The sequence below is a fragment of the Scyliorhinus torazame genome, chromosome 5 (genome assembly GCF_047496885.1).
Source record: "Scyliorhinus torazame isolate Kashiwa2021f chromosome 5, sScyTor2.1, whole genome shotgun sequence".
NCBI classification, from domain to species: Eukaryota; Metazoa; Chordata; class Chondrichthyes; order Carcharhiniformes; family Scyliorhinidae; genus Scyliorhinus; species Scyliorhinus torazame.
Window position 1 is genome coordinate 105,957,697 of NC_092711.1, and position 23,909 is coordinate 105,981,605.

Here is a 23,909-nt window from a genome sequence, read left to right on the forward strand (position 1 = left end):
CTTCAAAGTTTTATTCTGTTCAAGTCACAATATAAATTCGAATTATTGTCACAGCCCTGGACATATATTCTGCCCCATAAATAGGAATTTGTAACTCAGAGTGAAGCAGTTTGCTGGACATTCTGTCATGAAGAAACGTTTCAAAAATGTTGCCCCCAACAATGATGGCCACTGAGCCTGCGCTCTGCTGCTCGTGCCCCAATAAAGATGGTGGGTGCGCAGACTTCCCGCTGCCAGTACCAAATAAAGATGGCGACCGCATAGTCTCGTCTGTAACAAAGCTGCAGCCTCCGCTCAGATCCCCAGGAAAAGGTAGGTTATTTTCCAGATTTCTCGTCTATATAACATGTACACGAAGCGTTTCTAATGACCCGCCTGATTCATGTCTCCCTCCGTCCTGCCATTCCCACCTTCACGGATTATGGATCCGAGAACGAACGTTTTTCTGCGTCGCCATTAATCACACTGCGCATGCTTCACTCAGCCCAGCCACGCCTCCTCATTCAGGCTGATTCGTTGGAGGACCAGTCGCTCCCGACCGGTCATCCTGACCCGCCCCCTCTCCTCCTGGCCCGCCCCCCCTCCTCCTGACCCGCCCCCCCTCCTCCTGACCCGCCCCTCTCCTCCTGACCCGCCCCCTCTCCTCCTGACCCGCCCCCTCTCCTCCTGATGGTCCGGTGCTGCCGTCAATCATTGCCCGGACATTGTGAGGTGTCTGGCGAGAGGTCAGTGTCGGGGTTTAGAATCCCAAGTGCCGAATGTGAAACATTGAACATTCTGCACTCTGTCCCGAAGCTGCTCCTCCCCGGATTCGCACCAACTCCGCTTGCTGCCGACTAGGCCGTGAATCCCCGAGGTAAGTTATTTATACTGACTGTCCCGGAGCTGCTCCTCCCCGGATTCGCACCAACTCCGCTCCCTGCCGACTAGGCCGTGAATCCCCGAGGTAAGTTATTTAGACTTACTGTTCCGAAGCTGCTCCTCCCCGGATTCGCACCAACCCCGCTCCCTGCCGACCAGACTTTCAGTGAATTCAAATTTTACCTTCTGCGTTGATGAGATTCACACCTGGGTCTCTGGAAAATCATTGGGACAGTCAAAAAGATTGTTTTGAACATTTCTCTACAGCAGATATCAAAATATTGAAAATGGGATAAAGTTTGATTGTCTGACAGTCAAACACTGTCCTGTAAGGGAATGAGTCCTTTTGCTTCCCAATTGGCCGAGGAAGGCAGAGTGTCACAAGGATGGATGTGTTGACCGATTAATGGCTGGAGGATGGGGGCAGGTCATGTGATCAAACCTCCAGGAATACATTTAATCTAAGTTGGTGAGGAGAGAATGTTGTGAATTTCGATCCTAAACTGACAGTGAGGTTTCTGTAAATTTACAGGATACTGGAAGTGGAGGTTGAACAGACGGGAAATGCAACCAAACGTCACATCGCGATCTGACAGAGTCACTCGGTTCATCTGAACCTGAATATCAGCAGCATCTGGGTGTGGAAGGTAAAAGGTTTGTCTGTTCTGTCTGTGAGGGGAGATTTCAGGTCTCAGTGTGACTGGAAAAGCCCCGAGATTCACAAACCCTGGTTAGACCAAACCTGGAGAACTGTGTTCAGTTCTGGGCAACAAACCTGAGGAAGGATAGAATGGCCTCGGAGGGAATGTAGCACAGATTTACCTGAGTGATATCTGAACCCCTCCGGGGTTAAATTACAAAACTAGATTACACAAAGGAGTCAGAGACATGATGGCACAGAGAAGGGCATTTGGCCCCTTGAGTCCATGCTAGCTCTCTGGAGCAATCCAGTCGGTCCCATTCTCATCTCTCCCTGTTTCCTCGCAGGATTATTTCCCTCAAATGTCTATCCAATTTCCATGGGCTGCAGGGTGGTACAGTAGTTAACACTGCTGCATCACGGGTTCCATCGCAGCCCTGGGTCACCGTCCGTGTGGAGTTTGCACATTGTCCCCGTGTCTGTGAGGGTCTCGCCCCCACAACCCAAAGATGTGGATTGGCCACTCTAAATTGCCCCTTAATTAGGGAAAAAAAGAATTGGGTACTTTAAATTTATTTTTAAAAAATGTCTATCCAATTTCCTTTTGAAATCAAATTATTCATTGTCAATTTTCAAACTCCCTCATAGGCAGCGAGTTTCAGGTCATTGCCACTCGCTGTATAAAAACATACATCTCATATCTCCTGTACCTTTTGCAAACAAACTAGGAACAGGCCACTCGGCCCCTCGAGTATTGCTTCCACTGCCTTTTAAAGACGCGAGTTCCAAAGTCTTACAACCCTCGAGAATAAAAAATCCTCATCTCCATCTTAAATGGGTGTCCCCTTATTTTGCAACAGTGACGCCCTTGTTCCAGATTCTCCCACAAGAGGAAACCTCCTCTCCACATCCACCCTGCCAAGACCCCTCAGGATCTTGTATTGTTCATTGCAGGTTTTACCAAAACTTTAAATCTGTGTCCCGACTGCTTGTACGATCAGTGAATGGAAACAGAGTTTATTTGTCCACCTGATGGAAACCTGGCATAATCTTGTGGACCTGAATCAAATCTCCCCTCAACCTCCTTTGCTGGAACCATTCTGGTAAATCTCCTCTGCACCTTCTCCAAGAACCTTCACATCCTTCCTGAAGCGTGGTGACCAGAGCTTTATAAAGATTCATAGAATTCCTACCGTGCAGTATTATAGAATTCATAGTGCAGAGGGAGGCCATTCTGCCTATCGAATCTGCACCGGTCCTTGGAAACAGCGCCCTACTTAAGCTTAAGCCCACGCCTCCACCCTGTCCCCGTAATCCAGTAACCCCAATTAACCTTTGGACATTTAGGGGCAATTTAGCATGGCCAATCCACCTAACCTGCACATCTTTAGACTGTTGGAGGAAACCGGAGCACCCGGAGGAAACCCACGCAGACACAGGGAGAAAATGCAAACTCCACACACAGATTCACCCAAGGCCGGAATCGAATACAGGTCCCTGGCGATGTGAGGACGCAGTGCTAACCACCGTGCCACCAGAAGCCTAGCTTCCCTTTTGCGGTATCAATATTACTGTTTATGAAGCTCAAGATCGAATTTGCTTTGCCAAATATGTCTTGTAGATATACAAAATCCCTCTTCACCTCTTTCTCTCTCCTCCCAAAGTGGCCAGTTGGGTTTTTGTGACAATCCAGCAGTTTTCATGGTCACTTTTTCCCAGAGCCGGCCACACAAATGACCAGATTCATTCAGCTCAATTTCACAACCTGCCTTTGTGTTTTTGTGTGTTCTCTCTCAAGCCCTATTTTCTGTCTTGAATCTGTTTCACAGGGTGTTCGAAGGGGAGGCTTCAAAGTCCGGAAACTCAAACCAAGCATCACATCAGGATCTGACAGAGTCGTCAATTGATCATATCCTGAATATCTGCGGATTTTGAACATGGAAGGAAAAAGCATCGTTCACAGTGGGGGAAAACCGTACACATGTTGTGTGTGTGGACGAGGATTCACTCGATCATCAGGCCTCACAAAACACAAATGCAGTCAAACTGAGGAGGAACTGTGGAAATGTGGGGACTGTGGGAAAGGATTCACTTCCCCATCCAAGCTGGAAACTCACCGACACAGTCACACTGGAGAGAGACCTTTCATCTGCTCCAAGTGTGGGAAGGGATTTATTCAGTCACCCGCCCTGCTGAGACACCAGCGAATTCACACTGGGGAGAGGCCGTTCACTTGCTCCAAGTGTGGGAAGGGGTTCGCTGAATCATGTACCCTGCTGAGACACCGGCGAGTTCACACTGGGGAGAGACCGTTTCAATGTCCAGACTGCGGGAAGTGCTATACAATTTCAGGGGATCTGATTCGCCATCAACGTGTTCACACTGACGAGAGACCGTTCAGGTGCTCTCACTGTGGGACTGGGTTCAGACGAGCATATTACCTCACTGAACATCAGCGAATTCACACTGGGGAGAGACCATTTGTCTGCTCCAAGTGTGGGAAGGGATTCACTCGATCATCTGATCTGCAGAGGCACCATCGAATTCACACTGGGGAGAGGCCATTCGTCTGCGCCAAGTGTGGGAAGGGATTTACTGAGTTATCCGCACTGTGTAAGCACCAGCGAATTCACACTGGGGAGAGACCGTTCATCTGCGCCAAGTGCGGGAAAGGATTCGCTCAATCATCTGCTCTGTCCATACATCAGCGAATTCACACTGGGGAAAGGCCATTCATCTGCTCAGAGTGTGGGAAAGGATTCAGTGATTCATCCAACCTGCTGAGACACCAACAAGGCCACAAGTGACGACTGCGATTGGATTTTGCTATTTCTCGCATTCAGGACTGAACCATGTTCATTTGGGCCTCTGCTGAGAACAATTCCAGCCCATTTACAGGGGCTAATATTCTGGCTAAAAGTCAAATAAATTAGATTTGTGTTAAATACGCAGAGTGCTGAAACTTTTAAATATCTCTGACACAAGTTAGTTCCTTTTGAAGTACTCTCGCTCTGCCCTGTCTTTTCCATCCTCACCTCCAACAAGACATGTGAGGAGCTTGTGGAGCTTCATTGTGACTGAGATTGAGTAAATCCGATCAGCTGCCCCTGCTGCTTCCACGAGCCCACCGGACCAAACTGTCTCTAAATTTCATCCTTTTGACTTCTGATGGCCATGGTGTAGGAGGTCGTGCATTTGGTAACTCTCGCTCGTATCGGACCTTTTGGACCTTTTCTCCCGATTTCTTCGGAATTCTATTAAAAACATCGGTGGAGAGTGAGACAGTGAGGAGAAATCCCCCACTGGTATATGGAGCCGTGGACCAGAAGTGGTCGTATAAGAATAATTAGTTGAGCAGCGAAGGTGACTGTAGAACCTGCAGCACGGGAAAGCATGGCGGAGGCGCAGGATCCCAGTTTGGTGGCACAGTGGTCAATGGTACAGCGGGTGGAGTTCATTCAGGAGAGCTTCGCCAAGCACATGAAGGAAGGGTTAGACCTGATTAAGGCAACGATTGATCGGGTGGAACAGGGGCTCGAAGCCCACGGACTGGCGATCCAGAAGGTGGCCGAGCACGAGGGCCATTTAACCGCGTTGGAGGTGGGGCTGTTGAGAGACCAGCAGAAAAGGTTGCAGGAGAAAGTGGAGGACCTGGAGACAGAACTTGAGGATCGTCGGCCTCCCGGAGAGCAGTGAGGGGTCAGACGCAGGGGCATGTGTGACACGTTTGCTGGAAAAGCTGATGGGAGATGGGGCGTTTTCCCAACCCTTGAAAGTGGACAGAGCGCATAGAGCGTTTGCGAGGAAGCCGCGAGCGAATGAACCACCAAGGGAGATCCGGGTGCGAACGCACGGGTTCCTGGACAAGGAGTGGATTTTGCAAGTGGGAGAACTGTGAGTTACGCATTTACCAGGACCTGGGCGCGGAACTGGCCAAAAGACGAGTCAGATTTAATAGAGTAAAATCGTCCCTCTTCTTGTTGGCGAAGCTATTGGGGGAGGGAGGTGATTCCTCCCGATATGAACTGGATCAGGCTCATCGGTCGAGGAGGCCTATACCAAAGGCGAGTGAGCCGCCAAGAGTAGTGACTCTGGGTTTCTGTAGGTACAGTGTGAAGGAGAAGGTCCTGTGCTGGGCAAAGCAGAAGCGGGTGGTGCAGTGGGCTGGAGCTGATTGAGGCATATACCAGGACTTTACGGTGGAGCTGGCGAGGAGGCTGGCTGCCTTCAGCCGGGTGAAGAAGGCACTGTACATCAAGGTGCAGTGCGGCATAGTATATCCAGCTAAGTTGAGGGTGACCTACAAATCCAAGGAATTTTATTTTGGGACGGCGGAAGGACTGTGGCAGAATTGAGAAATGGTCATGTACCGATGTAGCCTCATGTAACTGTATTTTTTCACTGCGTGTTGGTGTATGTACTAAATGAGTCAACGTATATATTTGGACAAGGGAGGAGATGGGACTTTCACTTGCAGTGATGGTTCTTTGGGGTGTGGGTGTGTGTGGGGTTTGTGTACGAAAGAGGATTTCTTGGTTTTCCTGGGACCGGGCAAGGGGGAAAGGGACCCAGGCGGGGTCCTCCACGCTGGCCGGTTTAAGCCGGCCAGTGAACGGGAGTGAGGTGGGGGAGGGGCTGCGGCCATTGGAGCCTGGCAGAACAGGTTCTGTTGAGTCTAGCCGGGGTGGAATGTTGGGGGGAAGGAACCGAGGTTGGGGGGGAGGAGTTTTATGAGGGAGGGGAGGAGTTGGGGAGGTTGTTTACAATTCAGGGGTGTCATTTACGGTACTCTTTTGGAGATTGGATGGCATTTGGTGTTGGGTTGGGGGGGGGGGGGGGGGGGTACGGTGGACTCGAGATGTCAGTGGTGACCATAGGTGATTCCTGATTCCTTTTTCTTTTTTTCTTTGTTTTCCTCACCTTGGGAGGGTTTGTTTTATTTGATGTTTATATTGTCAGGTGGGCCGTTGGTTGGGGTGGTGGGTGGATGGGATTGTTGATGTTGATAAGGGGATTGATTTTGTATTTGCTACCATTTACTGCTTGTTGGTGGGGTGTAAATTCTGAAGAAAATGTGAAAATGGAGAACAAAAATTTTCATAAACAAAAAAAAAAATCGTCCCTATTCAAGAAGGGGGTGAAGTTTGGGATGTTATACCCAGCGCGCCTGTGGGTCACTTATGAGGGCCAGGAACTTTACTTTGAATCGCCGGACGAAGCGATGGACTTTATCAAAGACAAAAGGCTGGCAGGGGTTTGAGGACATTGAACCTTGGGAGAGGGTATTGTGGTATCGATTCTGTTAAGGTTGTCTTAGTTTTGATCTGTATATGCAGTGCTCTCTGCAACAGTTTTTTGGGCCGTTGCTCAGATTTCTACATTAACTTTGTTTCAGTAGGTGAAGGGATTTTTCGATGGGTGGGGCCGAGACCAGAGGTGGCGAATTTTGGAGTGTCGGGAGTCCAGTGGATGAGAGAGGCTGATGTCTTGGCCTTTGCCTCCCTGGTAGCCCGGAGACTGATATTGCTAGCGTGGAGGGACTCGAAGCCCCCGAAATCAGAGATCTGGGTTAGCGACATGGCTGAGTTTCTCAGTCTTGAAAAAAATCAAGTTCGCCCTAAGTGGGTCAACGCTGGGGTTTGTCAGGAGGTGGCAGCCGTTTGTCGAAGACTTCAGAGAAAATTAACTGTCAACAGAGGCAAAAAACCTCTGGTTGGGGAGGGGGGGTAGTTAGGCTATTTTCTGTTTGAGGGTAGGGGGGACTTTTCAGGGATGGAGATTATTCATGCACGATGTTTTATGTTTGGATTTGCATTGTTTACTGTTGTCACTTATTATAAAATTACAAACACCATAATAAAATGGTTTTTTAAAAAAAATAATCCGATCATCTGCTGCATTTTCTGCAACAGTGACAAGACTTCAGAAGCTCTTTGGGACATGCTGTGGTTATGAAAGGCGCTACAGAAGTGAAAGTTTTAAATTGAAGATTGATGCTATCTGATCCTTAATTGATTTCAGCCATCCCCAACTTACCATTTAATAAATGTGCTTTGGTTCGGACAAGAATTTTAACCAATTAAAGAAAAGGCAGAATTCTCTGGATAGTAAATTTAAAATGTTTATTAAAAGAAAAAGGTTTACTGAACAACTGGAAGACATTGACGTTTACAACTTCACGCAGGTGATCAGTCTGTGGAAGCGTAACCCTCCCTGGCTCCTTCTTTGACAGTAATTTCCTTGGAACTCTGCCCCGAGAGTCTTCAGTACTTGGCCAGCAAGGAAAACCTTCGGAACCTCGACTTTTATCCCCAAAGTGACCATTACCTCATGTCTGAGTTGGGCCTGTTGTAACATAACCATTGGTCAATTGAGCACCAGTTTAATTTAATTGGATCTCCAATTACTGACACCACCTTCTCTCATTACCTTAGACAGGAATACAATTGAACAGTTTCATACTATCCCTTTACCGGATTCTGTACAATTTCTTATTCATACAGTTTCAAATGTTGAGGCTAATCAGGGCTGGAAGGTCTCTCTTGCCGATACATTTATCCTCATTGCACATTCCTTATATACACAGCAATGAAGCTTTTACATTTTTACAACAAATATAACTCCGACTTTTACTAGAACTACTGATTCATTATTGTTTCATTAATTGTAACTCAGTTACGGATCACTGCTTATTTAACCACTGTTACAGATTGGTAGCTAATTAATACAGTAGTTTTTAATTAATACATTTGATTGATACAAGATACACTGGTTCTCTACTGAGTAGTACTATACTCCGTATGCTTCACCCGGTGTCTGTGTCTCTGTATTTATTTATTGTATGTCCAAGGTTTTTTCATGTATGGAATGATCTGTCTGGACTGTATGCAGAACAATACTTTTCACTGTACCTCGGTACACGTGACCATAAATCAAACCCAATCAAAGAGACAGTTTCTTACTAGTTTTCAGATTGAACAATGAGCTGCCTTAAAAATTATTCATTCATGGGAGGTGGGGGTCACTGGCTGGGCCAGCATTTACTGCTCATTCCAATTGCCCTTGAACTGCGTGTCTTGTGAGGCTATTTCAGAGGGCGCAACATTGCTGTGGATCTGGAGTCACGTGTAGGCCAGGCCATGGAAGGAGAGCAGATTTCCTAAAGAACATTAATTAACTAGATGGGTTTTTACAACAATCCACAATGTCATCATTAGACTTTTAATTTGAGATTTTATTCAATTTCAATATCTGTCATAGCCAGATTCGATCCCAGACTCCCAGAGCATTAACCTGGGTCTCCGGATTACTAGCCTAGTAACAATACCATTACGTCGCTGCCCAGCCCACATAGTCTTGGCAGATTAAGATGTCTTGTAAATTCTCAAAATTATAAAGTAATTTATTTTTTCAAACAAATTCGGATAGCTCTGCAGTTTCTGGAAACAGATTGGCGATGGTGTTATTTTTATAAATTAAGATTCTCGTCTTTATAATATAATTACCTAATACACCAATTCACTAATGATAATCAATGTCCACTACTGAATAATCATTAATTTAGTTAGTTTTTTTGCCATGAAATCAATACATAGTTAATATAGAAAAGGTACAGAAGGTGAAATGGCTGCAGGAAGCCACATGTTTGAGGTATATAAGGGCTTCCTTGACCTTGTTACTAATGACAGTGAATACACTGTGAAAATAACAATTTTAAAACAATGTGATTACACATGCGCACTTACAGCTTCCAACATTACAACAGTGAATATGTTTCAAAAGTACTCCAATGGCTTCAAAACACTTTAGGAGGTTCAGTGGTTGTGAGAAGTTTTATAGAAATGGACATTTGTTCTAATTGTCCGTAAACTAGGATATATTACACTCTGTGTCCTCACCAAAATCATTGATAAAAATTGAGTCTTAATTTTGTGTAATAATGTCGTTGACACCATTTTGAATACTCTGTGAAACTCCAGACACACATGCACAATTATCTGCTGTAAAACAGTTGAGTTGTTGTGATTTGGAATGCACTGTCGATAAATAGTGCTGGAATCTTATTGGACTGTAACGTCCAAAAGGGAATTTGATGCATTCTGAAAAAGAAAGTCGAACAATGAGATTAAGTGGATCGCTGTACAAAGAGCTGGCATGGGAAAAATGGGCCAAATAGACTCCTCTGTGCTCTTAGAGGCTTGTGTACCTGTAAAGGGAGTGGTAACGACAGAACCTGTGGCGTGAGAGCAGCTGGTTAGTCAGTTTCAGCGGGAGCATTGCGGAAGGAGGGTGCTGGGAGGTAAGTCAACCTTTAAAAGCACTTCTCTTTGCAGGGGCAGGCCAGTCGATTTCGGCGGCGTGAGAGCAGCTGGTTAGTCAGTTTCAGCGGGAGCATTGCGGAAGGAGGGTGCTGGGAGGTAAGTCAACCTTTAAAAGCACTTCTCTTTGCAGGGGCAGGCCAGTCGATTTCGGCGGCGTGAGAGCAGCTGGTTAGTCAGTTTCAGCGGGAGCATTGCGGAAGGAGGGTGCTGGGAGGTAAGTCAACCTTTAAAAGCACTTCTCTTTGCAGGGGCAGGCCAGTCGATTTCGGCGGCGTGAGAGCAGCTGGTTAGTCAGTTTCAGCGGGAGCATTGCGGAAGGAGGGTGCTGGGAGGTAAGTCAACCTTTAAAAGCACTTCTCTTTGCAGGGGCAGGCCAGTCGATTTCGGCGGCGTGAGAGCAGCTGGTTAGTCAGTTTCAGCGGGAGCATTGCGGAAGGAGGGTGCTGGGAGGTAAGTCAACCTTGAAAAGCACTTCTCTTTGCAGGGGCAGGCCAGTCGATTTCGGCGGCGTGAGAGCAGCTGGTTAGTCAGTTTCAGCGGGAGCATTGCGGAAGGAGGGTGCTGGGAGGTAAGTCAACCTTTAAAAGCACTTCTCTTTGCAGGGGCAGGCCAGTCGATTTCGGTGGCGTGAGAGCAGCTGGTTAGTCAGTTTCAGCGGGAGCATTGCGGAAGGAGGGTGCTGGGAGGTAAGTCAACCTTTAAAAGCACTTCTCTTTGCAGGGGCAGGCCAGTCGATTTCGGCGGCGTGAGAGCAGCTGGTGAGTGGTGAGTCAGTTTCAGCAGGAGCTGAGACTTTTTCTCTTTTCTTTAAATTAGTTTTTTAGGCGGGATCAGGAAGTCGACCCGCGGACGTCTGGGAAGACCCTCACCAATAAATTCTGGTGGAGAGGAAACCCGAGACACTACACGTGTAGTGTCTCCCACCCGCCCTCCTCCTCTAACCTAATAATAAAACCCATTGGTCTGAGGTAAGTACCATATTTTTATTATATTATTATTATTTTTTATAAAAATTTAATTTAGTTGTTAGCTAGATCTTGGTAGAAAGTTAGAGGAATGGCAGGGAAGGGAGTACAATGTTCCTCCTGCAGGATGTTTGAGGTGAGGGATGCAGTTAGTGTCCCTGCTGATTTTACCTGCAGGAAGTGCTGCCATCTCCAGCTCCTCCAAGACCGAGTTAGGGAACTGGAGCTGGAGTTGGAAGAACTTCGGATCATTCGGGAGGCAGAAGGGGTCATAGATAGCAGCTTCAGGGAATTAGTTACACCAAAGATTGGAGATAGGTGGGTAACTGTAAGAGGGACTGGGAAAAAACAGTCAGTGCAGGGATCCCCTGCGGTCGTTCCCCTGAGAAACAAGTATACCGCTTTGGATACTTGTGGGGGGGACGACTTACCAGGGGTAAGCCATGGGGTACGGGCCTCTGGCACGGAGTCTGTCCCTGTTGCTCAGAAGGGAAGGGGGGAGAGGAGCAGAGCATTAGTAATTGGGGACTCTATAGTCAGGGGCACAGATAGGAGATTTTGTGGGAGCGTGAGAGACTCACGTTTGGTATGTTGCCTCCCAGGTGCAAGGGTACGTGATGTCTCGGATCGTGTTTTCCGGGTCCTTAGGGGGGAGGGGGAGCAGCCCCAAGTCGTGGTCCACATTGGCACCAACGACATAGGTAGGAAAGGGGACAAGGATGTCAGGCAGGCTTTCAGGGAGCTAGGATGGAAGCTCAGAACTAGAACAAACAGAGTTGTTATCTCTGGGTTGTTGCCCGTGCCACGTGATAGTGAGATGAGGAATAGGGAGAGAGAGCATTTAAACACGTGGCTACAGGGATGGTGCAGGCGGGAGGGTTTCAGATTTTTGGATAACTGGGGCTCTTTCTGGGGAAGGTGGGACCTCTACAGACAGGATGGTCTACATCTGAACCTGAGGGGCACAAATATCCTGGGGGGGAGATTTGTTAGTGCTCTTTGGGGGGGTTTAAACTAATGCAGCAGGGGCATGGGAACCTGGATTGTAGTTTTAGGGTAAGGGAGAATGAGAGTATAGAGGTCAGGAGCACAGATTTGACGTCGCAGGAGGGGGCCAGCGTTCAGGTAGGTGGTTTGAAGTGTGTCTACTTCAATGCCAGGAGTATACGAAACAAGGTAGGGGAACTGGCAGCGTGGGTTGGTACCTGGGACTTCGATGTTGTGGCCATTTCGGAGACATGGATAGAGCAGGGACAGGAATGGATGTTGCAGGTTCCGGGGTTTAGGTGTTTTAGTAAGCTCAGAGAAGGAGGCAAAAGAGGGGGAGGTGTGGCGCTGCTAGTCAAGAGCAGTATTACGGTGGCGGAGAGGATGCTAGATGGGGACTCTTCTTCCGAGGTAGTATGGGCTGAAGTTAGAAACAGGAAAGGAGAGGTCACCCTGTTGGGAGTTTTTTATAGGCCTCCTAATAGTTCTAGGGAAGTAGAGGAAAGGATGGCGAAGATGATTCTGGATATGAGCGAAAGTAACAGGGTAGTTATTATGGGAGACTTTAACTTTCCAAATATTGACTGGAAAAGATATAGTTCGAGTACAATAGATGGGTCGTTTTTTGTACAGTGTGTGCAGGAGGGTTTCCTGAAACAATATGTTGACAGGCCAACAAGAGGCGAGGCCACGTTGGATTTGGTTTTGGGTAATGAACCAGGCCAGGTGTTGGATTTGGAGGTAGGAGAGCACTTTGGGGACAGTGACCACAATTCGGTGACGTTTACGTTAATGATGGAAAGGGATAAGTATACACCGCAGGGCAAGAGTTATAGCTGGGGGAAGGGCAATTATGATGCCATTAGATGTGACTTGGGGGGGGATAAGGTGGAGAAGTAGGCTGCAAGTGTTGGGCACACTGGATAAGTGGGGCTTGTTCAAGGATCAGCTACTGCGTGTTCTTGATAAGTATGTACCGGTCAGACAGGGAGGAAGGCGTCAAGCGAGGGAACCGTGGTTTACCAGGGAAGTGGAATCTCTTGTTAAGAGGAAGAAGGAGGCCTATTTGAAGATGAAGTGTGAAGTTTCGGTTGGGGCGATGGATAGTTACAAGGTAGCGAGGAAGGATCTAAAGAGAGAGCTAAGACGAGCAAGGAGGGGACATGAGAAGTATTTGGCAGGAAGGATCAAGGAAAACCCAAAAGCTTTCTATAGGTATGTCAGGAATAAGCGAATGACTAGGGAAAGAGTAGGACCAGTCAAGGACAGGGATGGGACATTGTGTGTGGAGTCTGAAGAGATAGGCGAGATACTAAATGAATATTTTTCGTCAGTATTCACTCAGGAAAAAGATAATGTTGTGGAGGAGAATGCTGAGCCCCAGGCTAATAGAATAGATGGCATTGAGGTACGTAGGGAAGAGGTGTTGGCAATTCTGGACAGGCTGAAAATAGATAAGTCCCCGGGACCTGATGGGATTTATCCTAGGATTCTATGGGAGGCCAGGGAAGAGATTGCTGGACCTTTGGCTTTGATTTTTATGTCATCATTGGCTACAGGAATAGTGCCAGAGGACTGGAGGACAGCAAATGTGGTCCCTTTGTTCAAAAAGGGGAGCAGAGACAACCCCGGCAACTATAGACCGGTGAGCCTCACGTCTGTAGTGGGTAAAGTCTTGGAGGGGATTATAAGGGACAAGATTTATAATCATCTAGATAGGAATGATATGATCAGGGATAGTCAGCATGGCTTTGTGAAGGGTAGGTCATGCCTCACAAACCTTATTGAGTTCTTTGAGAAGGTGACTGAACAGGTAGACGAGGGTAGAGCAGTTGATGTGGTGTATATGGATTTCAGCAAAGCGTTTGATAAGGTTCCCCACGGTAGGCTATTGCAAAAATACGGAGGCTGGGGATTAAGGGTGATTTAGAGATGTGGATCAGAAATTGGCTAGCTGAAAGAAGACAGAGGGTGGTGGTTGATGGGAAATGTTCAGAATGGAGTACAGTCACAAGTGGAGTACCACAAGGATCTGTTCTGGGGCCGTTGCTGTTTGTCATTTTTATCAATGACCTAGAGGAAGGCACAGAAGGGTGGGTGAGTAAATTTGCAGATGATACTAAAGTCGGTGGTGTTGTCGATAGTGTGGAAGGATGTAGCAGGTTACAGAGGGATATAGATAAGCTGCAGAGCTGGGCTGAGAGGTGGCAAATGGAGTTTAATGTAGAGAAGTGTGAGGTGATTCACTTTGGAAGGAATAACAGGAATGCGGAATATTTGGCTAATGGTAAAGTTCTTGAAAGTGTGGCTGAGCAGAGGGATCTAGGTGTCCATGTACATAGATCCCTGAAAGTTGCCACCCAGGTTGATAGGGTTGTGAAGAAGGCCTATGGAGTGTTGGCCTTTATTGGTAGAGGGATTGAGTTCCGGAGTCGGGAGGTCATGTTGCAGCTGTACAGAACTCTGGTCCGGCCGCATTTGGAGTATTGCGTACAGTTCTGGTCACCGCATTATAGGAAGGACGTGGAGGCTTTGGAGCGGGTGCAGAGGAGATTTACCAGGATGTTGCCTGGTATGGAGGGAAAATCTTATGAGGAAAGGCTGACGGACTTGAGGTTGTTTTCGTTGGAGAGAAGAAGGTTAAGAGGAGACTTAATAGAGGCATACAAAATGATCAGGGGGTTGGATAGGGTGGACAGTGAGAGCCTTCTCCCGCGGATGGATATGGCTGGCACGAGGGGACATAACTTTAAACTGAGGGGTAATAGATATAGGTCAGAGGTAGGTTCTTTACGCAAAGAGTAGTGAGGCCGTGGAATGCCCTACCTGCTACAGTAGTGAACTCGCCAACATTGAGGGCATTTATAAGTTTATTGGATAAACATATGGATGATAATGGCATAGTGTAGGTTAGATGGCTTTTGTTTCGGTGCAACATCGTGGGCCGAAGGGCCTGTACTGCGCTGTATTGTTCTATGTTCTATGTTCTATGTAACCTACTGTCTATGAGGATGGGAGATGCAGAAATGAGGGAAAGATTTCAACAGGAAATTGGGCAGGCACTGAGAGAAATAAACCTACAGGGATTCGGGGATAGAACGGGGCAATGGACAGACTGGCTTCCTCCACAGGGAGCCGACACGGTCCCAAAGGGCTGAATGGCCCCATTCCCCACCCTCCAGATGATGTGATCTCAGGAGAGAAATTCAGCTACTCCAGTCACTCCAACTAACTCATCTCTGGTGCCATTCTTGTAAATTTTCACAGTAACTTCATTGTAGTGTTAATGTAAGCCTACTTGTGACAATAATAAACGTTATTATTGTAAATGTCCTCTACACCCTAACTAAGAAGTTCACATCTTTCTTAAAGTGTGAGGCCCATATACAAGGTTCCATTCCAGAGGGATAGAATTGAAAAACACAGAGGACATTTTCAACTTGTTTAGAGCCAGGGTTAGACTACACTGGGAGCACTGTCAACATTGATGATCTCCATTTAGAAAAAGGAAATCGAGGCACTGGATAAGGTGCAACAAAGATTCATAATATACAGAACTGAGAGCATTTAACACTCAGGAAAGGCTGGGGCTGTTTTTTTCTGGAAAAGAGAAGGCTGATGGGTGACCTGATGAAAGTATTTAAGATTATGAAGGAATTCAATAATCCAATAGGAATTTCAGTCGAAACCTCTTTACCCAGCGAGTGGTGAGAATGTGGAACTCACTCCCACAATGAGTGGCTGAGGTGAACAGCATGAATACATTGTACGTAAAGCTAGATACATACATGAGGGAGAAAGAATAGGAGATGCTGATGGGGGAGATGTAGAGGGGTCGGTGGAGGATCATGTGGAAGATAAATACCGACACAGACCATGGCTAACCTCAGCCGGTTTGGGAATTTAACCTGTACTGTTGGTGTCACTCAGCACAAACCAGCCATCCCGCCAACTGAGCTAACCGATCCCCATGTAAATCTGTAATAATTCCTTAAATATTGGTGATTGCCTGTCTCCCACCACACTATTTAATGTAGTTTCCCAGTGTACCTCAGACAGCTTGCCCCTCATACCCTGATAGTTTTCTTCTGTGAGAAGCACCAAGATAAATTAAACAAACAAGCGAGTAACCACCTTAGACCATCTTCCTGACAATGTGGCATGATTTTTGCAGTTTCCAAACAGAAAAGAGAATGAAACATCTTATAACCTCCAACAGAATGAACAAAATGTAGTCCTGGATGTAATTGAGAACAGAAACAATAACAGCAGAATCCAATCCCTGTAATCAGTTGTGAACTTGTTGGTGTCTCAGAAAGTGCGATGAATTACAAAATCCTTTCGCACATTGCGGGCAGGTGAACGGCCTCTCCCCAGTATGAACTCCCTGGTGTGACTGCAGACGGCATAACCGAGTGAATCACACAAATAGACGTAAACGGGTGTGAGATAATGGGGATTATGGAGACATGGCTGCAGGATGACCAGGGATGGGAACTGAATATATTCAGTATTTAGGAAGGACAGACTAACAGGAAAAGGCAATGGAGTGGCAGTGCTGGTTAATATTAATCTTTATTCTTGTCACAAGTAGGCTGACAACACTGCAATGAAGTTACTGCGAAAAGCCCCTAGTCGCCACATTCCGGCGCCTGAAATGAAAATAAAAATCGCTTATTGTCGCAAGTAGGCTTCAATAAAGTTACTGTGAAAAGCACCTGTTCAGGTATATTAAGGGAGAATTCGGAATGTCCAATTCACCTAAGAGCATGTCTTTCGGGACTTGGGAGAAAACCGGAGCACCCGGGGGAAAACCAGCAGACACGGTGAGAACGTGCAAACTCTGCAGACAGTGACCCAAGCCGGGAATCGAACCTGGGGCCCTGGCGATGTGAAGCAACAGTTTTAACCACTGTGCTTCCCATGACGTCCATGGTTAAAGAGGAAAATAATACAATAGTGAGGAAGCATATTAGCTCCGACAATGTGCAATCTGTATGGGTAGAGCTGAGACACACCCAGGGGCAAATAATTAGTGGGCATCGAAAATAGACCCCAAACTGCAGTGGTGATGTTGGGAATTGCATAAAACAGGAAATTAGGCTGATTGTAAAAGTCTCTATAGGTAAGTGAAGACAAATGTAGGTTCCTCACACTCAAATAGGGAAATAAAAGGGGCCAAAGAAATGGTGGGCAGATGAATACATATTTTGGTTCTGTCTTCACAAATGAGGGCATATATCAGACACCAGAAATGTTGGGGAATGCAGGATTTAGTGAGAGGGAGGAACTGAAAGAGGTCAATATTAGGAGAGAAATGGTGTTGGGGAAATTGTTGGATTGAAGGCTGATAAATCCTCAGGGCCTGATAATCTGCATCCCAAAGTACTTAAAGAAGTGGCTCTAGAAATAGTGGTGGTCATCTTCCAGGATTCTATAGACTCTGGAACAATTCCTGCAGATTGGAGGGTGGCTTATGTAATTCCACTATTTGAAAAGGGATATAGAGAGAAAATAGGGAATTATAGACCAGTAAGCCTGACATCAGCAGTGGGGAAATTCGAGAATCAATTATCAAAGATTTTATAGCAAAGCACTTAGAAACCAGTGGCAGGATCAGGCAGAATCAGCATGGATTGATGAAGGGTAATCATGCTTGACAAATCTGGAATTCTTTGAGGATGTAACTGATAGTATTAATGAGGGAGAGCCAGTGGATGTGGTATATTTGGACTTTCAGATGCCTTTTGATCAAAGTCCCGCATAAGAGATTAGTGTGTAAAATTAAAGCACATGGGATTAGGGGTAGTGTACTGAGATGGATAAAAAAAACTAGTTGGCAGGCAGGAAACAAAGAGTAGGAATTAATGGTCATTTTCAAATTGGCAGGCAGTGACTAGGGTACCGCCGGGATAGGTGCTTGGACCCCAGATATTCACAAGATATATTAATGGAGACATGGGGAGAACTTGTCTCCATACAGTGACCCGGGGCAGGATTGAACACTGGTCCTCAGCACCGTGAGGCAGCAGTGCTAACCATTGTGCCGCCCTATATATTAATGATTTAGATGAGGGAACAAAATGTAATATCTCCAAATTTGCAGATGACACCAAGTTGCGTGGGAGGGTGAGCTGTGAGGAGGATGCAGAGATCCTTCAGTTGCAGATTTGGACAAGTTGAGTGAGTGGGCAAATGAATGGCAGATGCAGTATAATTTGGAGAAATGCAAGATTATCCACTTTGGTGCTAAAAACAAGAAGGCAGACTATTATCTGAACGGCCATAGATTAGGAGAGGGGAATGTGCAACGAGACCTGGGTATCCTCGGACACCAGTCACTGAAGGAAAGCATGCAGCTACAGCAGGCGGTAAAGAAGGTAAATGCTAGCCTTCATTGTGAGCAGATTAGAATACAGGAGCAGGGTTATCTTGCTGCAATTATACTCAGAGAATTATTCTCAGGGATAGAATCTACGCACATTCGGAAGTGAATGGTCTTATTAGTGACAGGCAGCATGGTTTTGTACGAGGGAGGTAATGTCTCACTAATTTGACTGAATTATTTGAAGAGGTGACAAAAATGATTGACGAGGGAAGGGCTGTGGATGTTGTCGACATGGACTTTAGTAAAGCATTTGATAAGGTCCCTCACGGCAGGCTGGCGCAAAAGATAGATCACATGGGGTTAGGGGTGAACTTGCTGGATGGATCCAGAACTCGGTTAGCCCTAGAAGACAGAGGGTTGCAGTGGAAGGGTGTTTGTCCGAATGGAGGTCTGTAACTAGTGGATTCCTCAGGGATCAGTTCTGGGACCTCTGCTCTTTGTAATATCTATTAATGACTTGGAAGAAAATGTAGCGGATCTGATTAGCAAGTTTGCAGATGATACTAAGACTGCAGGAGTTGTGAAGATTGTCAGAGAATACAACAGGATATAGATAAGCTGCAAAATTGGGCAGAGAAATGATAGATGGAATTTAACCCAGACAAATGCGAGGTGATGTATTTTGGTAGATCCAATTCAGGTGGGAGCTATAAAATAAATGGCAGAACCATCAGGAGCATAGACAAGCGGAGAGATCTGGGCGTGCAGGTCCACAGATACTTAAAAGTGGCAGCACAGGTGGAAATGGTGGTGAAGAAAGCACATGGCATGCTTGCTTTCATAGGACAGGGTGTCGAGTATAAAAGCTCGAAAATTATTTTACAATTATATAGAATGTTGGTTTGGCCACATTTGGAATACCGTGTCCAGTTCTGGTCACCGCACTACCAGAAGGACTTGGAGGCTCTGGAGAGAGTACAGAAAAGGTTTACCAGGATGTTGCCTGGTATGGAGGGTATTAGCTATGAGGAGAGATTGAATAAACGGGATTGTTTTCCCTAGAGAGACGGAGGCTGAGGGACGACTTGATAGAAGTTTATAAAATTATTAGGGGTATAGATAGGGTGAACAGTTGGAGGCTTTTTCCCAGGGCGGAAATGACAATTACAAGTGGGCACAAGTTTCAAGGAAAGGTTCAGTGGAGATGTGCGGGGGAAGTTTTTTTTACACAAAGGGTGGTCGTGCCCTGGAATCCACTGACAAGTGAGGTGGTTGAGGCAGATACGTTTGCGACTTATCTGGATAGGGGGTATAGAAGGATACAGGTGGTTGGACTAGATATGACATGTGGTTGATGCAGGCTTGGAGGGCCGAAGGGCCTGTTCCTGTGCTGTATTGTTCTTTGTTCTATACGGGGCCTTGGCGAGGCCGTACCTGGAATATTGTGTGCAGTTTTGCTCTCCTTAGCTGAGGAAGGATGTTCTTGCTCGAGAGGGCGTGCAGAGCAGGTTTACCAGACTGATTCCTGGGATGGTGGGACTGACGTATGAGAGATTGAATCAGTTAGGATTGTATTCGCTGGAGTTCAGAAGAATGGGGGATCGCATAGAAACCTATAATATTCTAACAGGACTTGACAGGGTAGATGCAGGAAAGATTTTCCCGATGGTGGGAGTGTACAGAACCAGAGGTCGCAGTCTGAGGATACGGGGTAGACCATTTAGGACAGAGATGAGGAGTAATTTCCTCAACCAGAGAGTGGTGAGCCTGTGGAATTTGTTACCACAGGAAATAGTTGAGGCCAATACATTGAATGTTTTCAAGAAGCAGTTAGATATAGCACTTTGGGCGGAGGGGATCAAAGGATATGGAGGGGAAAGCGGGATTAGGCTATTGTGTTGGATGATAAGCCATGATCATAATGAATGGCAGAGCAGGCGCGAAGGGCCAAATGATCTCTTACTGCTCCTATTTTCTCATTTTCTATGTAATCCCTTCCCACACTGAGAGCAGGTGAATGGCCCCTCCCAGTGTGAACTCGCTGGTGTGTCTGCAGACTGGATAACTGAGTGAATCCATTCCCACAGAGAGAGCAGGTGAACGGCTTCTCTCCAGTGTGAATTCACTAATGTCTCTGCAGGGGCTGTTTAGCACAGGGCTAAATCGCTGGCTTTGAAAGCAGACCAAGGCAGGCCAGCAGCACGGTTCAATTCCCGTTACAGCCTCCCCGAACAGGCGCCGGAATGTGGCAACTAGGGGCTTTTCACAGTAACTTCATTGAAGCCTACTTGTGACAATAAGCGATTTTCATTTCATTTAATTTCAGGATGGATGAATTAATAAATCCCTTTCCCAGACTGAGAGAAGGTGAATGGCATCTCCACAGTGTGTATTTGTTGGTGTGTCTGCAGGCTGGATAAATCACTGAATCTCTCCCCACACTGAGAGCAGGTGAATGGCTTCTCCCCAGTGTGCAACCGCTGGTGTGTCTGCAGGCTGGATGACTGAGTGAATCCCTTCCCACACGGAGAGCAGGTGAATGGCCTCTCCCCAGTGTGAACTCGCTGATGTTGCCGCAGGGCGGATAAATCAATGAATCCCTTCCCACACTGAGAGCAGGTGAACGGCCTCTCCCCAGTGTGAATTCGCTGATGTTTCAGCAGGGTGGATGAATTAATGAATCCCTTCCCACACAGAGAGCAGGTGAACGGCCTCTCCCCAGTGTGAATTCGCTGATGTGACTGGAGGGTGGATGAATCAATGAATCCCTTCCCACACTGAAAGCAGGTGAAAGGCCGCTCCCCAGTGTGAATTCGCTGGTGTCTCTGCAGGCTGGATGACTGAGTGAACCCCTGGCCACACACAGAGCAGGTGAACGGCCTCTCCCCAGTGTGAACTCGCTGGTGTCTCCGCAGGGTGGATAAATCAATGAAACCCTCCCCACACTGAGAGCAGGTAAATGGCTTCTCCCCAGTGTGAACTCGCTCGTGTCTCCTCAGGTTGGGTAACCGAGTAAATCCCTCCCCACACTGAGAGCAGGTGAACGGCCTCTCCCCAGTGTGACTGCGTTGATGAATCGTCAGCTCACATGGGAATCTGTATCCCTTCCCACACACAGAGCAGATGATCGGCCTCTCCCCAGTGTGACTGCATCGATGAATCTCCAGCTTCGATGGGGCTCTGTATCCCTTCCCACAGTCCCCACATTTCCACGGTTTCTCCATGTTTTGGGTCTCCTCGTGTCTCTCCAGATTGGACAATCAGTGGAAGCCTTGTCTATACACAGAACATGTGCACTGTCTCTCCTCACTGAATGCTGTGATGCTTTTTCAGGCTGTGTATCTGGTTGAAGCTCTTTCCAGTCAGTTCACTGGAACTCTCACTCGGGTGTGTGTTGTGTGGAACTCGGTGCTTTTCCAGTCACGCTCACATTTATAATCTTTTGAAGCCGACAGATTGGACAAACATTTCTCCTTCTTGCCGATGATATTCAGAGATATTCAAATCAGAAGGAATCGAGTGAGTTTGTCATATCGAGACGTGATGTTTGAGATTTCTGTCTGTAATTCCTCCTCTTCCAATATCTTTTAAAAACAATTTACAAAAGTCATCATTGTTAGTACAGGATAGAAATTCAGAACAGACAATTCTAGTTCTTATGGAACATTATTTCCTCTCCTGTTCTCAAAAAGCTGTAAATCTCCACCCCACACCCTCCCTCCACTCTCACTCTGCTGTATCCAATATTCACCCTCCCAATTCTCCTGAAGGTGCTAATTCATGTTAATTGACAGATCCAAGCTCAGCTCATTGCTTCCTGACCAGGACACAGAAATCCAAAGACTAACAACCCTCTGACGGAAGAGATGACTGGAAATCTATAACGTAGCTACAGTCCTATATTACAAGACGACAAATAATAATAAATTTACTTTGTTACAAACTGTAAATAATATATCTAATCTGTACCATGTAACAACACTCGCCATATCTCTGTCCATTATTAAGTTAATGTCCCCTGAAATGTCAGCCATCTCCTGGGGAATTCACCTCTTTAATTGTGAACATTAGGAAAGAGACCATCCTTTATTTAAATAAATTCTGAGTAACTAATTATTATTTTTTTTTTTCCAATTACGGTGCAATTTAGTGTGGCCAATCCACCTACCCTGCACATCTTTGTGTTGTGGAGGTGAGACCCACGCACCCGGGGAGAATGTGCTAACTCCACACGGACAGTGACCCGGGGCCGGGATCAAACCCGGGTCCTCAGGGTGTGAGGCAGCAGTGCTAACCGCTGGGCCACCAGAGACCATTCTTTTAGTCAGACGAATAAATGCGTCAACCTGTTAAGGAGATGGTGGGAGGAGTTTCATATCATAGAATTTACAGTGCAGAAGGAGGCCATTCGGCCCATCGAGTCTGCACCGGCTCCTGGAAAGAGCACCCTACCCAAGGTCAACACCTCCACCCTATCCCCATAACCCAGTAACCCCACCCAACACTAAGGGCAATCCTGGACACTAAGGGCAATTTATCATGGCCAATCCACCTACCCTGCACATCTTTGGACTGTGGGAGGAAACCGGAGCACCCGGAGGAAACCCACGCACACACGTGCAGACTCCGCACAGACAGTGACCCAAGCCGGAATCGAACCTCGACCCTGGAGCTGTGAAGCAATTGTGCTATCCACAAGGCTACCGTGCTGCCCCACGGTGTTGGAAACACTTTGTGGAGTTGCGAAACCTAATACAAAAAAACTTTCTCCCAATTAACGGGCAATTTAGCATGGTTCCAGTTTGGGCTCAAATCATCAATGAGGACTCTGATCTCTGGGAAGGAAGAAAACCCCGGGAGGTCGTCAGGGAGGATTCACAAACACCAGCTGGAGGCTCAAGCAGAGGAGAGGGAGGGAGAAAACTGGGAGTGGAGGAAAGAAATGGTGCAGATGGTGAGATGGGTTTGGATTTCAGCCCAGGGAGAAGGGAGAATGTGTGGGACCGGGAAAAAAGTATGAGAGAAACTAGAATTGTCTGTTCACAGTAACTTCATTGAAGCCTACTTGTGACAATAAGTGATTTTCATTTCATTTCAGAATTTCTATCCTGGACTGACAGCGATGGCTTTTGAATTTTTTCAATTAAAAAAAATACATTAAGAGTACCCAATTCATGAGGTGTCGAAGGCAGTTGTCTGGGAGGCTCTAAAGGCGGTGATGAGGTGTGAGGTGATCACGTTTAAGGCTAGGGTGGACAAAGAGGAGAGGTTGGAGCAGCAGAGGATAGTAGATGAGATGCTGGAGGTGGATAGGAGTTATGCAGAAGATGGTGCCCAGCAAAGTTGGAAAAGAGGAAGGAACTACAGGCGAATTTTGAAACACGATCTTCCTCGGAAGGAGCTCCGAAAGCTATGGATTCAAAACAAACCTGTTGGACTTTAACCTGGTGTTGTAAGACTTCTTACTGTGCTCACCCCAGTCCAACGCTGGAATCTCCATATCATGGCTACCAATGTGATTGGTGTGATTAGTCTCAAATTTAACCCGGAATGGTCATTAAAAGTTTCCCAGTCACTCTGATATCTGAAATCTTTGTGCAGACAGAACAGACAAACCATTTTACCTCTCAATGATATTCAGGTCCTGATGAATCGAGAGACTCTGTCAGAGGATGATGTGATGTTTGGTTTGAAGTTCCCGTTAGTAAATCCTCCTCTTAAGGGGTTTCCAAAGGAATTTCACCCTCTGTCCAGGAGAGAAATTCACAAGATTCTCTCTTCCGGCTTCCGGTTCCAGGACGGCAGCG

General features: G+C 46.7%; 1 protein-coding gene and 1 long non-coding RNA gene across 4 annotated transcripts; one reads left to right on the forward strand and one right to left on the reverse strand.

Moving 5' to 3' along the window:
* The first annotated feature begins 658 nt into the window (after positions 1-658).
* Positions 659-6,179, forward strand: LOC140421567 (uncharacterized). Of its 3 annotated transcripts, none has more exons than XM_072506359.1 (3): positions 659-946; positions 1,394-1,508; positions 3,331-6,179. In XM_072506359.1, the coding sequence occupies exon 3, from the start codon at positions 3,439-3,441 to the stop codon at positions 4,306-4,308; it is 870 nt and encodes a 289-aa protein (XP_072362460.1). In that variant the 5' UTR covers positions 659-946; positions 1,394-1,508; positions 3,331-3,438; the 3' UTR covers positions 4,309-6,179. The 3 variants fall into 3 exon arrangements, with proteins under 3 accessions (XP_072362460.1, XP_072362461.1, XP_072362459.1); XM_072506360.1 differs by having other exon boundaries at positions 659-856; positions 1,394-1,515; XM_072506358.1 differs by having other exon boundaries at positions 659-856.
* Positions 6,180-7,609: 1,430 nt separating this feature from the next.
* LOC140421585 (uncharacterized) lies at positions 7,610-23,885 on the reverse strand. Its single transcript, XR_011946921.1, has 3 exons — positions 23,727-23,885; positions 14,771-21,686; positions 7,610-9,734 (listed from the first exon to the last, which is right to left on the reverse strand). It is a non-coding gene; the product is annotated as an uncharacterized lncRNA (long non-coding RNA).
* Between the last annotated feature and the right edge of the window lie 24 nt (positions 23,886-23,909).